This window comes from Pocillopora verrucosa, chromosome 4 (genome assembly GCF_036669915.1).
Source record: "Pocillopora verrucosa isolate sample1 chromosome 4, ASM3666991v2, whole genome shotgun sequence".
NCBI classification, from domain to species: Eukaryota; Metazoa; Cnidaria; class Anthozoa; order Scleractinia; family Pocilloporidae; genus Pocillopora; species Pocillopora verrucosa.
This window is the reverse complement of record NC_089315.1, coordinates 8,346,784-8,364,784: the sequence shown is the minus strand read 5'-3', so window position 1 is coordinate 8,364,784 and position 18,001 is coordinate 8,346,784. Positions and strand designations below refer to the sequence as shown.

Here is an 18,001-nt window from a genome sequence, read left to right as displayed (position 1 = left end):
CCAGAATAAAGGAATTGTGGTGCCTCTCCCATCATCCGTATCAAAAACTTGAAATATGGCGACAAAGTTTTGCTTTTCTTTTAAGAAGTATTGATCATTTTAAATGAGAATGGTGGAAAGCATTTGCACGAAGTGATCACAAATTAGTCTGTCCACAGAAACGAGGAAGATGCGAGGAGCGCATACGCGAAAGTGCCACCTTTTTACGTTTGCGTTTGTTTACTCCCACGCGACCCTTATTTTGTTCGCGCACTATGCGCGAGAAGAGATAATAGTACTGGTCTTTGAACAGGCTGATAAAATTACTCTGACTCAACCCACAAACTCGACAGTTAACTTTAAGCCAACGTAATATGGCAAGACTCGAAAGTCACGACCACCATCTAATGTTTATCGCAAAGGGGTCAATAGAAAATAGATGTGCTCGATAACGAGTCCGTAGTCAATATGACAGGTGCGAAAGGCTTTTAAAAGATACTTCCATATTTAGCCTTGTTCGGCTCCTGGGGATAACAAGCCAAAAGGCAGACATGCAAATTTTTCTCGACAAGCTGTCCTGTCTAGGCTCCTATGCCAGTCTTTTTCACAAAACGGAAGATAACATTTTTCAAGGACGATCTTCACCAGAGTAAATGATTTTACAAGGCCTGAGTAATTGTAAACGGGGTTTTCTAAGTGAAATACTACTCCAGTTATTCAAGTTAGTTTGCCCCAGGCCCTCGCTCAGCAGGGTCGAGCGAAAATCGCGGGAGCGACATTCGGCGGGGTTCCGGCACGAGCGACGAAGAAAGGGCGATGGGGCCGCTCCTTTATTCCCTCTCCTCATTCCCCCTCGTTTTTTTTTCTCTAGCTCGCCCCGCTTCTCCACTACTTCATTGAAACGCACTACCCAGAATAGGCTAATCTTAACAAGTTTTTGTTCCAGTAACTGAAGAAGAAGTCCTCTTAGCTTGCCAAGAACACTTCGCGTGGAAAATATTCATGAGGTGCAATCTCTGCGCGCATGAAAAAATATTCGTACTATACTATATGAAAAAAATTACGCACTTCTGATTGGCTGAAAACGAGTGCCTTGTCATGTAACACGAGTGCAAAGTTGGCAAGGGTTGAATGTTATTTGGCCAGATGTCGTTGGTGTGATTTCTAATTTGAAAGAACAGTCTGAAAACCTAAGTGTAAGTCAGTTTTCGGCCATTTTTTAACACAAAGTGTTCCCACAGAATTCGCCACTTTACGACCTTTTTTTGCCCCTTATTTTCCTAGAATTGGTCTGTAACCTCAGACAAGCCTTGCAAAGTTAAAATCTGAATGGTTGTTTTATTACTGTTTCATTCTCATGGGCTGGGAAAAAGATACAACTTGGAGCAAAAGCCAACGCGTTTTGTGAAGGAGTCGCTCTGCTGTGAGCCAATTAGATTGCGAACAGCACCAGTGATCTCAAGATGGAAAGTATAAATCAATTTATTGATTTGTTGTGATACACTCTGATAGCCCCTTGGGTCCAGCTTAGTCCATCGCGTTGGTCACATCCTCTTACTTCTCCTCTTTTTGATCCTTAATGCATTGAACCTTGTGTAAGTGATGGTGTTGGCCAGTCAGTCCACGCAATATTTTTTATCTATCTTCCATACAGTTCCACTGCTAATATCCATATTTACAGTGATTAATCTCCTGGCTAAACTGCTAAAATATTAAAGATTTCGCAACACTTACCCACATCAGGCGCTGTAGGGTTCTACAACTTAACAATACAATATTCCCCACCCCCGCGCGCGCGCCAAGCCACACTGCCTACCGATAAATTTGAGCTATGTCTGCAACAATTGAAACCAAAATCAGTCTTTAAAATTTAGGCGAAATAAAACAGACGGTCGTCAAAGCCATTTGATTGGCAAAAAACATTGACTGATTTTAATGGTTAAAACAATTCCTAAATCATAGGTAAATAAACATTTCAGTTAGCCTCTCAACTGTATATTATGCCAAGGTACTAAATTCGAAAATTAAAGCTATCTATATAAATATTTACAATTACATCACATGTGGCTTTAAGAGCAGTTAAAATGTCACCCTTTCACTCCCAAGGACTAAGTTTTAATTCCCCACCCTGTCTACTTTACATTTCCAAACATTTCAGCCCTGTGAATATTCTCCTTTCTTCTCATCAACTTTCCCCTTTAAAATGTATGAATACTGTGAGGGAAAATTCCTCTACAGTCATTTCTGGAGCGAAAATGTTAAAAGCAAGATATGATCCTGTCTTATTGAAGGTTAGAACGTTGAAACCATAAATTTGTCCCTCAGAGTCGTTTGTTTTGCTAGCATATAACCAACTCCTTCTACAACCCCAGCGACAACAAAATGTTAACAGTCGCTATGTACCCCAACCCCTTCCCTGTTATCGTACCGTTCTGTACATTCAAAATAGGATCTTCGTGAGTGTAATCATTTCAGTTTCGTAACCGCCAGGGTCAAGACTGTCCCTAAGATTAACGTAAGGCTAAGGATGTTTTTAAGAGACCTGCAATCTGGCTTTTTTGGTGCGTTTTTTAGCTCGAGAAAATGGTATTGGATTGGAGGTGACAGGTAGACACCTGCGATCCGCTACAACGCCTGATCACAGCGCGAATAGGGCGATACTTACGCATTTAGCTAGAAAAGGTTTGTCGACTGGACAATAAATAACGGAAACTTCTCAGATACGAATATTTCCCCGATAGTTCTAGTCTAGTTTCACATCGACCCATCATTTGTTCGGCTATAGCAGGGCTTGCACTATGACGTCATTTCCACTTTGCTTACTTTCTAAGACTGAATGCTGGCTCAAACCCAGAAGAGTTTGGTACTTGAATAAGAGGAATAAAAAGTTGCGGCAAAACCACAAAAAATTCCTGATTAATTTGGATGCAAGTCTGCACCAGAGTCAGCTGTTTCTTCTCACCCCTGGACAACCCAAGGGTTCTTATATGACGTCAGACTGAAGCACCTGAGTATATTATTATTGATTAATAAAAGTAATTTTGAGATTCAAGTCCTTTTCGAAGCAGCGTCAAGAACGTTTTCATCGCTCGTATTTTCTGCTACATCTGCGCTTGGCTCATTTTTTAGTTCAGCGTCTGTGTTTTTACTCGATTGAATTGCCTCGCTATTTGTTTCACCTCCATTGTCGACGTCGGTATTCTCAGAAAGCGTGCTTGTTTCAGAATTTGAACTGTCGCTATTTGAAGTTTCAGCCAGAATTGCTGAATCAACGCTTGGTTCGTGAGTTTGGTTTGGTATGGCACAAGGTTTGCCGGTAGCGGCACAAAACACTTCGTCTTGTCCCACTGACACAACAGCCGGATTTTGCGGTGTCTCGCTATTGCGCGGGTCAGAATTTTCTGATGTTGTCGATGCCTTGCCGTCTTCAGCTTTCTGATGTGATTCCATACCTTGTGAGGCCTCGATTTGTTCTGTATTACTATCGTGAACTTCTTTACTTTCCTCAGATAATTGAATTTTAATATCGTCACTTGGAGGTGGACTTTCTTCCTCACTGACAGACTCTGTGCTCTCTGATTTTTCTTGTGTAGTTGACGGCACGTCAGCTTGTCCGGCAGTTAGAGCCTCTTCCTTAGCTGTGATCAAGAACAAAATAAAATGAAATTTGGAACCAGTTCTAATATAGGCTTTTCACGTTACCTACCAATAGCGTGACTCAATCTTTTTTTGTATATAAACCACATAAAACCTACAATTCCTCTATTAGCTCTAACGATGGGCTAACGCACGAAATAATAGCTTTAGAAACTCTTTACGTTAGCCAATTTAGATCCTCAACTCAGTTGATAAAACCAAATGGATCAATATCAGTATATGGGCAACTGCCCACCTACCCCTCCCCTAACCCAACAACAGCCTATTGATAACAAGTTAGGGTTAATGTTGGGTTAGGGGAGGGGTAGGTGGGCAGTTGCCCAGATACTGATATTGATCCAACCAAATTATCGTGTAACACCCCCCATCGACGCAGCACCACAGTTTCTTTAGAAATTTAACCCTTTTACCCAAACACGAGATCCTGCTCGCAAGCTAAACAGACGACGGTAAGAGGTACTTATAGGCAGCTGTAGACCATCGGTGGTCGCTTTTATAAAAACTCCTGAACAAGTGAAACGAAGAAAAAAAAGATCAACAGCGTCATACCTGGTTTTCCAGTGGCTTTAGAAGCCAAACGGACCGTAAGCCGTTGATTTAAGTCCTCCATTGCAGCTATGGCGTTCTTTAGTATGCGTCCTTCCTCGCTGAACAGAAGCACGGCTGGTATTTTCACGTCATTGTCGGAACCATCACCAGCCATGGCAAATATTGGTTGTGTATCACTCGAGCTACCTTCGTTATTATCTGTGGAGAGGCAAAAAGTTACTGGTTAGTTCAATCACAAGGATTGGGCCGTTGCCAATGACGCACAAGGTTTGAGGGGTCTAACGAAAAGATACGAATGAGTCCATGCTCTCGAGCCACGAAAGCACGATACAGAAAAGAAACTCTCCCCTGTCTGTCTCATTTATCCCTCTTGATATTTATTCTTCGTGTAGCTCAAAACGTCTGGCCGAGCTCGAAATGTAACACCCTCAAACTAACTGATTTCGAAGGTTACATTAACCCTTTAACTCCCATGAGTGACCAACAAATAATTTCTCCTTATAATAACTGTACAATATCAACCAGATAAGTGATGAGAATTAAGAAAAAAAGATCAATTTGGGGGGTTATTAATTGATCCAATACTTAATTCTCTGAACTAACATTAAAAGAATTGTATGGCTGACAGTAAGGAAAGTTACAAATTTGATCTAGGAGTTGAAGGGTTAAGAATCGATCTACCAATGGAAACAAAACTACATGGTACTGTGTCCTGGAACTATGTCATCTTGATTTCAGTCTAGAAGCTTTATTAAAGGTGTACTCTGGAATAAATATATGTGATCAAAAGAATCTAATGACTTGCCTTCATTTCATAGAAAAATATCAATTAACAAGACAACATAGTGCTACGGGTTTTTATCTTATCTGTTTTTCCAATTCGAGACGATTTCATTAAAGTTACAGTGATCTTTTAAGTCTTTTGGGGACAGATCTTACCAATGATGATCACACCAACTGCCCCGGCGGCCTCAGCATGCCGAGCCTGCCAACAAAACAAGAAAAGTAACAATAATTAACAGCGTGAAACCTTAGAAGGCGTTTGCCATGGTTTATAGCTTCTCCTTTTCAGGAGAAAAGACAATGAAAACAGAAAACGACTTGGGAAATCAACAATTCACAGTGAGAACATCTAAGGAAAAGGAATTCTGTTCCTCTTTAAAGCTAAAAGTAATATTGGTGGTCTCAATATGTCCCAGGCAAAGCTTGGTTTTCCCTCTCTGTCCCCGTAGTTTCTGTTCGCGCTCTCTCACACGCATGCCTGACTATCGTGACTGAAGAAGAAGCTCGAGGAACTACTCACAAGAAACAATCATCATCCCTGTTCGTTGGGCCCGGTGGCTATAGACATGTGCATCACGCAACGGAATTTCGTTTGTGAAAAGAAAAAAAAAATGTTACGTGACGACAAAGAAGGAGACATCTGCCTACATAGCTGGGGAAATCAGTAGCAAAACAGCCACTGCTCCTTCACGTTTATTTGCCTCGTACCTTATCGATGAACATGCATTCGCCCCTTTCCATAATAGCAATTCTATGCTTCAGTTCCTCTGCATTTGAAACAGAAGAACATGCCTTGATAGGCTCAGCTATAGAAACCTCTGCACCCATCTGAAACAAAATAGAAACAATGCTACCTTAATTCCATAGGGATAGTTTATAAACCGTATCTATCAGCTTTGTTTTTAGTGTATGGACTGAGTTGTAGGATTAGTTTCTGGAATACAAGGAAAAGTTTCAACAATGTACATATATTTCATTCATGAGGCGTACTCCAAAAAACACCCTGGCGGCGGTTTGTTCCTATAGAACAATCTTCGCCTACTGGTGATTTAACCATGGAAAAGGAAGTTTGAACCGTTCAATTCTTACTAAACTACGGACACACTATTTTCTGTAGGAGATATGTTGGCAAGTGAACATTACACAATTGGGTCCAAAGAATTAAGAAAAGAGGCGCCGAAATAAAGCACAGCCTTCCTCTAGCAAACGAAACCCTGACAACAACTCAAAAGACCCAAGGTTGCCAGAGAAAAAACTCTTATAAAAGATATAGCCAAACCCAGAAGCGGGGCTCCATTAAGTCTTTTTTTTTTTTTTAATTGCAACACGAAGAACACTACTTTACAAAACAAGACGAACACTACTTACAATACCACCTACAAGACGTTACTTATTCTACTTACTATATAATACTTCCTTAGACTGCAATTCTTACCCTACTTTTTACAGTTTTTTTTTTTCGCTTACACACCTATGTATCTATTAAATTGTAATTCAAAATGGGTTTCCATTTAGCCTCTAGCATCTTCCTATCATTAAACTTAGCCGCAATGTGACATTCAGTTTCATATTTTCTTTTAACTAGTTCCTTATACGAAGGGAAAAAAGGAAGACTATTATTCCTACGGCAATTCCATAAATGTAGCTTACCTAAAACGATTAAGTAATTAAATAAAGAACAATTAGTATCTGTGACACCAATTAAAATAGTCTTTAACTCAAGTTTCCTTTGTTCTTTGGCTATAGCGATCCAATAAGATTCAAATTCTTCCCAAAATGCATGTGAGTAAACACAGTAAAAGAATAAGTGATCAATTGTTTCCGCACTGGTATTGCAAAAAGTGCAAAGATCGCTTTGTATTAAACCTATCTTAGCTAAGCGGGAATTTGTGAATAAAATGTCATTTAGTATTTTAAATTGAAAGCATTGCAAGGGCTCCATTAAGTCACTTTTTTTCTTCACTTAAAAAAATTCCATTATTAGTGGGGAATCCCTCTGTCCCCCAGTGGTCCCCCACCATCTCTGGTCCCTTTTCCCCGTGCCCTCCCCTCTCTTAATCCGCCAAAAGTTATCCACTCTTTCAGCAAAGTAACTGGAATTTATGAAGCCCTCAAGACTGAGGAAAAAAGAACAGTAACATCACAGACGGGGTACTCACCCCTACATCTCCTTTGCTCAGATCCAGACCAAAGTGCGCTGGACAAGCGTTGAGAACCACATCTCCTTTGTAAGGAGCAGACATAAGCTGAACCACACGAGGCTTTTCTTGAACAGCTAAAGATGAACGATAGCCGAAATTATTGAAAAATACCTAAATTGAATTGAGTCACAAGTAGTAAACACTCAGGACTTAGAGTTGCAACACAGGGCGTGAAATTGCGCCTAATATAGGCGCCAATGCGACTAAATTTTTCACTTTGGCGACCAAATCCTGAAAGTTAGTCGCCAAATTGGCGACTACAACGTTTCATCATAACCTTACTAAGAGATATAGTGAATTAAATAAATTTGCAAAGAACTTCCTCGTTAAGTTTATTTCCAAAACGTAGCACATGCATCTCGATCGATAACTAGACGCCATCTTGGATTTAGATGAGCCTGACCGCTGTATATCATCCATCCTAGTGTCCACTTTGTAGCACGTTAAAGATCTTTTCCCTAACTTAATTTTGGAGGGTCTATCTAGAACGCTGACAGCGTAAAGAAAGATTTTGTTTGTCTTTGAAAATGGCGACCAACTTTTTTTGAATTGGCTACCACTTTGAAGAATTTAGGAGCCAAGTGGCTATCAGAAAAAAAAATTAATTTCACGCCCTGTAACACCGTGTACATTTCAGGAACTCTTTGTACAGCGATTTATTGGTAGTAGGTAAGTTTTTACTCATTGCCTATTTCATATCAACTTGCACAGCGCTAATTTCCTAATGACCCTAGGATACTGTTTCCATTTTCCTACACACCCCCTTTCATAGATTCACACAAACACACATACACACAAAAAAAATTAACAAATAATTGGTAGTACCTGACTCATCATTTCGTTGTTTTGCCAATTCAATCATCTCTTGCATGAACTTGATGCCATCTTCTGCATCACGATCTGACTCAGCCTGGCCACAGAGAAAAGAGAAACAACACGCGATTACTTTACGACAAGCGGCAATATGAAACATATTTGAGTGCTCCCCGTGGCCGATTAGTATGCTACGTTGTTTTCTTAAGACTGTCGCAGGCCTTAGGTCTTAGCGTCAACACGACTTGTTAAAAAGATTGATTGATCGTCGCAGTGAATTATTACGCAATCTTGTCCAGTGTTCATCCTTTAAACCCTAAGAAAGAGTGACTAGCATCTAATTTCTCCCTACAATATAACTCCTGAATCACATATTAAGGTCATGAGAATAAAGGGAAAGATTATCAACTAAGGAGGCTCTTGATTATTAAACAAATTCTCCCTGTCAGTAACTTAGGTAATAAATAGAGAACAGTATTGAGAATATGTAAGCTGATGGCAGGAAGGGTTAAAGAAGTCTGACAAAAATTTGGGTGAATTTCCGAAGGATTTGACTCTGTGACTTCGCGACCACGTTGTGATACATTAGGTCACTGACCTTTAGAGCAGTTCGATTTCAACGTTAGTGGCGCAACTAGTCTTCAAATCTTACCGTTGAAGCAGTTTGCATAAGTTTTATTCTGCCATCTTTGGTTTGAATTACAGTGATACCCATGGCCTTGAGTACGTTAATGTGCTCTTGATTTCCTGGAACAAATTGTTCGGCTCTCAACCTTGGAGGCCTGAAAAAAAAAAAATAGAAAGATTCCGTAATGATATCAAATAAGATGAAAAACAAGAACACAAAAAGTAAGAGTTCAAACTTCGTTTAATTTGTTTCTAACAAAAACCCAGTAGAAGAAAAGATGTTATGCATGCCCTCGTATTACGGACGGTGGTAATAAAGGCATGTAAATATAGTAAAATGTCCTACGATATGACAGACATTTCACTTTTTACACTCTGTCTGTACTGTCCCGAGACAAGTGACGACAACTGTTGCATGGTTCAGTCTTACGGACCAAGACAGCAATAACTAATAGAGCATATCTCATTTCCTGTAGCATAAACAGAACAGGAGTATTGTCACCCTTGTCATAGACACTGAGAGAGTGATGCGCTAGGCTCAAGGTCAAAACACAACTACCCAACCAGGACTCGAACCCAGCCCTCTTAATCTGAAGTCCAGGCCCCGGTTGTTCAAAGGGTGGATAACGCTATCAACTGATTCAATTTTTATCCGATGGATGGCGAAGAACGTTTTGTTAACATCTATCTGCTAGAAAGCGAATTAACCGTTGCATAGCGTTATCCGTCCTTTGATCCTTTACTCCCTAACATCAGTAGACATATTCTCCATACTGTTCTCAATAAATTTCCTAAAGCGCTGACAAGGAGAATTTGTTTAACAATCTAGAGCTCCTATCATTGCTGATCATTTCCTTTTTTCTTGTAACCTTAATGTGTGATTTTGGGGGTGATATTGTAAGGAGAAATTAGATGCTAGTCACTCTCAGGGGTTTAAGGGTTAAAAAACTGGGCCTGGTGCGCCAACTGCTGAGGAGCTGTGTCTTCCACTCCCAACTGATGTAAAAAAGAGCCATGAATGCAACGGTTTTAAAAACCAAATCACTTACTTGTTCGAGCTGAAAGCAAAAGCCTGCTGCGGTTTCCTATTTGGGCAGCTTCCCTGCGCTTGAGCCCTGCTGTTGCGTCGCACCTCCTCGGCAAACTTAACATTTGAACCTTGCTTGTGTTGCGTAGCAGGACATGTGTACTCATGCTCATTGTCTGAGCTGATGGTAAGATTGTACTTCAGTTCCTGCGAAAGAAGACAAAAATCTTCAGGTCACAAAACAAAAAGCCGGTCGACAAACCAATTTCATTATTTTCGTTCCAGAGCCTGCAAAAAAAAATGAGGAGAAGGATTCGCCTCATGAAAGGCTTGCACTTTTTTCACAAACATTTTTCTACTTTGAAAGTCGCAAAATCATATCAAAGAATGAAGCAAGTGAGAACTCAAAGGGACCAAGCTCAAGCGTCATGACTTGTTTTAGTTTTTTCATCTGATTGATTGAAAGGGTGGTGCACTTTTTCTAGACCAATTACATCGTATAGCAAAGCAGAGCTACCGCAATCCAACATAACTTTCGATATCAAGTTGAAAGCCTTTCAAGAGTAAGTTACTCCAGGAGTAAGTTCCAGAGTAAGTTACTCTGTAAGGAAGGCTATCTAATGGTACAGCCTAACAGGATGTCACCTCTGCTTCAAGGCAAACGTTAGCTAACATTAGCTCTGTTAGCTTTTATTGTGACACCAACACATGTAAGCTTGACTGTAGACTACCAACTTGAAGCAACAGAAATTTTAATTTTAATAACTTGATTTTAACTTGTGTTTGTGCTTTTTAAAGGGATTGCAAAGGTCGCTTTTCATTAAATCATCAAAGGAGCCTACACTATCAAAAGCCCCTCTTTCACTTTGATTCAGAACAGCCTTCTGAGCAACCTAAGATCATCACTCTCGGAACAATTTTCAATTATGCGTCGAAGATAATACGAGATTGCGTGTTTTTGCTTTACTTCGTACTGTGATTGGTCCATCGCACCACTCTCCCAACCAGATGCAAAATTAAAATCAATCACGACTTGGCGCTCGCGTTTTCTCGCATTTTCACACGTTTTCCCTTTAGGCACTTTTGAGTTCTCATCGCCTCTCATTGGTATTTCCTTCTTTCTAACTACAAGTTGCGTTTACCTGCGATGCTGATGTATTCACAGCCATAGTGGACAAACTAAGAGGCAAGATATGTGCCTCGGTTGTAAAAATGAACTGGTTCATATTGAAAACAAGATCTTCTTTTTCACTGAACAATAAGAACAAGTATTTGAACGTCTCTGCAAGAACAAACGAGTCCATCCTAGAGAAAAAAACATGGCAAAATCATTTTGTTATTTGAAATGTTTGGTTGTTTAAATTGCTTCAATACAATAAACTGGTAAGATATGAGTGTTACAGGATTCTCCAGTAAGAGGATGGTGGGTCCTGAATAAGGCAATAGGATTTTTAATGCTGAAACATGCAGTTTTATCTTCAAGCCTCAGGCCCTGTTCCTAAGAGTTCTAATTAGTTATCGAAAGCACTCCAAGGACACACATAACATGATTTAAGAGCCATTTATCAAGCGTATTCAATTCACCTGTCTTCATGGCTCAATGTCCTGACATCTCGAAGAGCAGCAAAACCACAGGGCACCCTGGCATGTTCATTAATCTTTCCCACTATATTCTTTCCAACCTCAAGGTAATATGGGTCTCCTGTGGCCTATAGCAAAGTTTAAACGTTACAATACATTTTTTCTATCTTATATTTGTTAACTTGTTATTGCGTTAATCATAGTACATACTTTTTTTGTTTAATATTTTTTTTCAATGGCCTCACTGGCTCAGAAGAACACAACTAATATGAAACATCACAATACAACCTTCCCTCACTTCCATTTCCCCTTGAACTTAGTGAAAGAAGAATTTTAAGAAAGGGAAACCAAACGTTTGTTTCTCCTTTATACCAACAGTGTCTTACCTCATACAAGAAGTAGGTGCTTTCTACAAGCTCAGGTCTGAGAGGATGCTGCCCCCAGTGAACCTCAAAATCTGTCGTAAATGCCTGGCAAAGAAAATGTATGATGGGGGAACAAAATTACAACAAACCTGAAATAAGATTCAGTGTGTTTATATCTTTGTTTGTGCATGCATATGTACCTCTGGTAGAAAGGTGTGCTTCTTTGAGACTTCATACAACATCTGATGTGTTTCAATGGCCTTCTTAAGGTCACCTTTTAGTACCTGAAAGAAGATTTTAGACAAAAAAAATTGTTACAGCCCCACTCAACCTTGAAATCACAATTCAATAATCATATTTCTAGTGAAAAACAACTTCACAGGAAGCAGATTTCCTTGAAATGATCATTGCAAACAATTAACCTAAAGTAACAATCAGTCTTATTGGGTGAAAGGTTACCTGAAGTCCAGGCCAGAATGCTTGCAATGCATCCATGTAAGCATGTGCTGTTCTGTCAGGTTGATGCATCTGAACACTTAAGAACAGCGGCCCTTGATTGATGTATTGCATTATTGACTTGTAATGCTGTTGGAAAAAAAATTAAAAAACATAAGTCACTCAAAAAGAATCTCTCACTTTTTAAAGTCATTTTGTTTAATCAAAAGATATCGTCAAAGGCTTTGATCATCTAAACTATTTTACACACGACAATAAGTACACACAGGTAATTAAAATAAATATAACAGCATGCTCTTTCAAATCAAATCCAAACATACCAGTTCAAAATTTGGAACAATAATGCAGTTTACCTCATCACAGCAGGACTAAATATTGACTTTACCAATCTGACAAAGGGCTAATGCTTAAAACATAAGCTTGAGATAGTCTTAACTGTGGCCAATTTACATCAAATCAGTTGATAAAACCAATTCAGTTTGTAACACCCCCCTTCCCCCACCAATGTAGCACTGCAATTTCTTCCTAACCCTAATATTGACTTATTTAACCATCCAAAATCATCACTCTTTCAATACTTTCCATTGACCTAAACTTTTGTTATCAGTAGGTAAAAAAAAAGAAGAAAAAAAGAACTATTCAAATGTGTCTCACAAACCCTGTTAAACCTCTCCAGGTATCTGTCATCTCCCAGGAGTATGTAAGCTTTCAAACAGTACTCATAATATGAGTCAATACCAGCACCAACACTACTGTCTGTTTGTGAAGAAAAAAAAATCAAATAGAAAATAAGAACAAAGTAACTGGCTGTAAAGAAAAAATAACACCATGTGCAGTATGAGAAACAAGATGGTTTCAAAATTTTAACAACAGTTAAACAAATTGAAAGGGCTGGACTATATCACCACAGGTAAAAAACCAAGGGCAATGGTGCAACAGGAAGAGATTGCTAGATTAGTTTTAAAACATTTTTAAAGTAGTTGATGTGTGGATAATTTATGTTGCTTCTAGACATACCTGAAAAATTACCTTACAAAAGATCTTTTCAGCACTGTTGAGTCATAATTTTATTTACAGCACATGAAGTGAAAGTTACCTCTTCGAACCCAGTCGCCATTATGAATGTTGATAACAGTACCCACTAGATCACTCGCTCGACTGCGATGGATCCAGATTGCTTCCATAGCTTTCTGGGCCTTTTGCTGTTGAACCAGAAAATGGAGACTCAAGTGTCACTTATCAATACAAAACAGCTGTTCCTAAAATCACATGCTACATCTTCATCTAGATGAAGAGGTGTGTGTGTGTCTTCAATTTGAAAGAACCAATTTTTTCATTTCATTTTTAGGTTGATGTTTCGTAAAACCGATTTAAATTCCTACAAATTAACTTCATCAAATTTATTTGAGAACTGATTTTCTTTCCTTATGAATTTCAGATTATTTTGTTCAACACAATTTCATCAAGCCAAACTTAAAAGGGGTATATTAAATTCACACCTCAAATATTGGATCCCCTGTGACTCTAGACAGAGCACCAAACTCCATGATCATTGTTCCAGCACAGGCTGTGCAAGTGTCTGACTCACTGCCTGTCCCTGATGATGGATGATGGATGCCATACCTCAGGTTTACCTGTAGATATGTAACAAGAAATCAACAGACATGCATGTTGCAAAATATTTGAATGATAATAAACTCAATAGCCCTTATTTTGCACAAAAATATGCTTGTATATCTTTCCTTAGACATCATCTGCTCCTCAAAGCTCATTTTTCACATCTAGGAACAGATAATGTCTGCAGGCAAACATCCATGCATGATTTCATGCCAAAAAGAGGCTATTGTTTACATATAAATGTAAGCAAGATGTATTGCATATTTGCCCTTCACTAAACCCCATCCAAAAAGCTTCAAGATCAATGGAATCCTCTGTAGTACCAATTGTGATACCTTCTGTTGTTATTTACAGCTGTAGCAATTTTATTTTTAAAAGATTCTCATTAAGTTTTTTGGATTGTAATAACACTATCTCATGGACACAAATTACTTTGAATAATGATTGGAATGTAACTTACTCGTGGATAAGGTATTCCAGTTGAGGTATTGAAAGCTGGAAGTAGCCGATAGCCAATTTCCTTTGCCATATCCACCAGTTCATTGTTATACCACAACATGCCTTTTCCTGAATTCTGCAATGCCATTGCAGCAAAGTGACCTCCAAGGAGACCCCTGCGCAAAAATAAACACAATTAATTGGCAAGCACTCTGTTTGCTAGAGTTATCTTATTTGCAGTAAGAAAGTCAAATTTGAGGGACTGACTCAAAGTGCCTGTAAGTGTGCAAAGCATCTTATTTCTCTTTTCCTTTTTCCTTGTCAATACCAAACCAGATGTACAGAGAACAGTAAAAGGAATATAAACACTGATGTTTGGCTGTAAAAAACTTGAGTAAGGGAAGACTTTGTCTACTACAGGTGTAGGTGGAGACAAATGTTTATACTTAATCAAAGGGTTAACAGCTCACATTTCTGTTTTGATCAACTCATTCAGGAAATGATGATTTACCAATCATGAAAGAATATGATCAACATATATATGTACAGTATCTTTCTTACCCTAGAACTCTTATGTTTGTTTCAAACACTGAAACTACTACATCATTATCAAATGAAACATCTTGGACCACAAGCCTTACAGCCTTTTCAAACTCCTCTACTTCTCCTAAAACCTTGAAAAAGAGAGAAATTTCAGGTAAAACAACTGTACAAAAATTTAAAAATAAAGAATTCAGAAAAAAATTAGATTAAAGGAGACAAATAATGGAACAAGAAACTTACTGCTAACGTGTCCAAAGTGTCGATCAATGTCAAGGAAAACCTTGAAGACAAAACAATAATGAAAACATAATATAACTTTTTTGGTTGCATGTTAGGTAACAGAATGTATTGATCATAGTTATAGCTACCAGTAATTAATCCTTGCTCTAGCTGACCTACAATGTTTTTCGTACCACCACACAATGCTATCTACTCGATAAACGGCTGTCTGGAAAATATCAACTACATTCACAGGGCAAAATGTTTTATTAGAAAATAACATCTCATTGCCTTTTCATATTTGTAACCCACTTTGTGATACAAATTTTGCCTGTTCATCTAAAAATTTCAATGTGATTATTTAGCTAAGATATACCCCCAACTACTGTAATGTAGGAAATTCCAGCCAGGATAGTATAATGAGACAACTTTCATCCCACTTTCAAGGCTAGAGTGTTCATCTGAAAAGGCATCTCATTAATTTAACAAGGTCTTGGTGACAAAGCTAGCCTGCCTTTATTCATAAATGAATGGCAGATTTGTTTTCCACTGGGCTGATCTAGAGGGATCTTATGAATGACAAGGCTAGAAAAGCACCTTGTTTGTCATTCAAGGTAATTTTTCTGATGATTTCTTAACAAATTTATCTTATCAACACATTTAAATTAGCATTTACTTCTTGAAAATTTTAAAAAACACAACATAAAAAAGAAGTACATAAACACTGTAAAGAGGAACTCACTTTCCAAGAGCATCGTCAACATCCCCACGACTGGCATCTACACCTCTTATACGACCTTTGCAGCTAAGTGGCATAAGCTCATCAGCAGGATATGCATGGTTCTAAGAGCAATAACAAAGCAGGATTCTACATTACAACACATGTAACACTTACAACCAAAGGGCAGTAATCATTTCCCATGATGAACAAGTAACCCATATTAAAATTAGCAAATTCTGCCAAAGCATATGAATTGATTGCATGTTGATTACTTTCAAATACACATTTATATGGACTTATAATCTCATAATTTCTTTATGATAGAGAACATCGCCAAACCTCACTTAAAAAGCTGTGTCCTATAAACAAAGCCATCAGTTTTTGGAAAAACTTTAAAGAAAATTATAATACACAATAAAACAGTGGTTTAAAAACTTTTCAACTGCCAATGTATAAACAACAAAGCTAGGATTAATTTCCTGTTAACAGCTGATCTCTTGAGGTTAGTTTTTTAGTGAAGTAACAAACATTTACCACTGAACAAACACCTTGCTGTCAAGACAGCATGGCAATAAAAATCTTTTGGAGGACTTTCAATCCTCAAACACTATAAGTTTACAAGTATATGTTGTAGGTTTAAAGTAATTTCATTTCCTTCTGATCCAGATACATCACCATGATCTTTGACCAAAACAAAACGTAAATGAAACCGGTGTGAATTCATTTAAATCTGAATTCATTTTAAATTTGACATATTGTCCCATAGTACAATACTTTTTTCAAGGAAATAGTGCTGCATGTGCATCAAACAGAAAATATTTCTTGTTTTTTATCTATATTTGCATAGTTGTTTATTCCATCTCATTTAATTTCATCTTTTGATTGCAATTGTTGCATGTTGGTGACCACACCAGCAGTATCCATCTCTTATAACTTAAATTTAGCTTAATGGTAGTCAGTGGTATAATTAGTACAACCCTGAGCCCATCAAGAGTAATATAACATAGCTGGGACATCTAAGCAGAACAGGTGAAAGTTCTTGCCACATAAATACAGCCAGCAGCACTTTTTTTTTCTGATGAGCACGGTGAATTTGCCATAACTTAGAGTTTTCTCCTCCCAAAAAATGTCAATAAGGATTTTCTCCATTGAAACTTTCATAATTGAAGATATTTTTCATATCACATCAAGATTTTGCCCACATCTTGGTAGGATATTGGTACATTCAAAAAATAGTATTCAACTACCAGAGATGTGGGAAATCGGAACATTTCTGAAACAAATATCAAATTAGATACTGATATAATATATCCAAAATTCACATAATTTTAACAGAATGATCTTGTGCAGTTCTCAACTTACTCTGCATGTTACTACATTCAAAGTGAGATAAATGTTACTGTACTGTAGCATTAATGAACGTAAAACAACAATACCTTAGGATATAAAATAAATATGTGCCCAGCTGTTAATTAATTATTCAAAATAGAATTCAGGCGCTGACTCTCGAATTAAGCTCAACTCTAGATGCTTAACCTGTTTAAAATCATGTTCACTAATAAACGACCAAAAAACAAAATATTTTAAACAATATACCTACCGACTTAATTTCACTTCCGTCACAACAGTTTACCAATATATAACTATATAAGATGACGCTCTTAGATTCTTATCTACCATATCGCTATGGTTTTCGTAACAAAAGCCGAAGGCATATTGAATTTCGCTGCTGATGCCGCCCGATTACTCAAACATTTAAAAACGACTCTAAGAGGCACGAAGGCAAGTTTCAGAGTAAACGTTATGAATAAAATAACACGCACAACTCGAACAATACATAATAGGTATATTGTACAACAAGTCTCTCGTTTGATTGATTATAGTCAGGCAATAAAGTTGTATAGCAATCGTAACATGTGTGAGACCGTTTGCGTCATAGATCTTTAAGGCCTAACAAAAGGTAGTTGTGTTCGAAATAACTACTAACCATGTAAGAGTTGTAGGCATGGTGAAACATTTCCAACACTTTATCCCTGTAAAAATACAGTGAAATATTACTCTAATTTCCTTCAAAAAGGCTGGCTTACAAAACTGGCGGCTTTAAGAGGCAAACAAACCTCATCGTGCCTTTCTCCTCGGGTGTCATCGAGGAATGACTGGATTCGCCACCGGCATAAACAAGGTTAAGACATGCAACCAACGATAACAACCGACACCAACTCATCACGACGAGCTGAGTGGACAAAAGTCCAGTCTACGGGTAAACGAAGAGTTCGTTGACCAAATTACATGGTTTCAGGTGTTTAATGACTAGACGCGTCCTATACAAGAAACAGACACAGCCATTTTTTAACTTTCTGCTTTCGTGGCAAAGAGGAATTTGGGACTGGAAACTAATGACGTCAGAGTAAGACACCCACGTCTC

At 38.2% G+C, this 18,001-nt stretch overlaps 1 protein-coding gene across 1 annotated transcript; it reads right to left on the bottom strand.

The window, feature by feature from the left end:
- Nucleotides 1–1,883: 1,883 nt before the first annotated feature.
- On the bottom strand, nt 1,884–17,938 carry LOC131785638 (ER degradation-enhancing alpha-mannosidase-like protein 3). The gene is made up of 22 exons (XM_059102558.2): nt 17,694–17,938; nt 17,564–17,609; nt 15,598–15,698; nt 14,877–14,916; nt 14,655–14,767; nt 14,116–14,269; nt 13,538–13,672; nt 13,135–13,240; nt 12,697–12,794; nt 12,042–12,167; nt 11,783–11,866; nt 11,604–11,687; nt 11,221–11,345; nt 10,779–10,941; nt 9,659–9,843; nt 8,635–8,764; nt 7,995–8,079; nt 7,128–7,243; nt 5,677–5,796; nt 5,125–5,170; nt 4,186–4,383; nt 1,884–3,617 (listed from the first exon to the last, which is right to left on the bottom strand). The coding sequence occupies exons 1-22, from the start codon at nt 17,798–17,800 to the stop codon at nt 3,028–3,030; spliced, it is 2,952 nt and encodes a 983-aa protein (XP_058958541.1). The 5' UTR covers nt 17,801–17,938; the 3' UTR covers nt 1,884–3,027.
- Between the last annotated feature and the right edge of the window lie 63 nt (nt 17,939–18,001).

Bases quoted from the DNA above. Each gene is read 5' to 3' on its own strand.
- LOC131785638 (XM_059102558.2), bottom strand. From the start codon at position 17,800: ATGAGTTGGTGTCGGTTGTTATCGTTGGTTGCATGTCTTAACCTTGTT. The intron at 9,844-10,778 runs GTAAACGCAACT...CTTCTTTCGCAG, and splicing joins TGAATACATCAGCATCGCAG to GAACTGAAGTACAATCTTAC. The intron at 3,618-4,185 runs GTATGACGCTGT...TCTTGATCACAG, and splicing joins TAAAGCCACTGGAAAACCAG to CTAAGGAAGAGGCTCTAACT.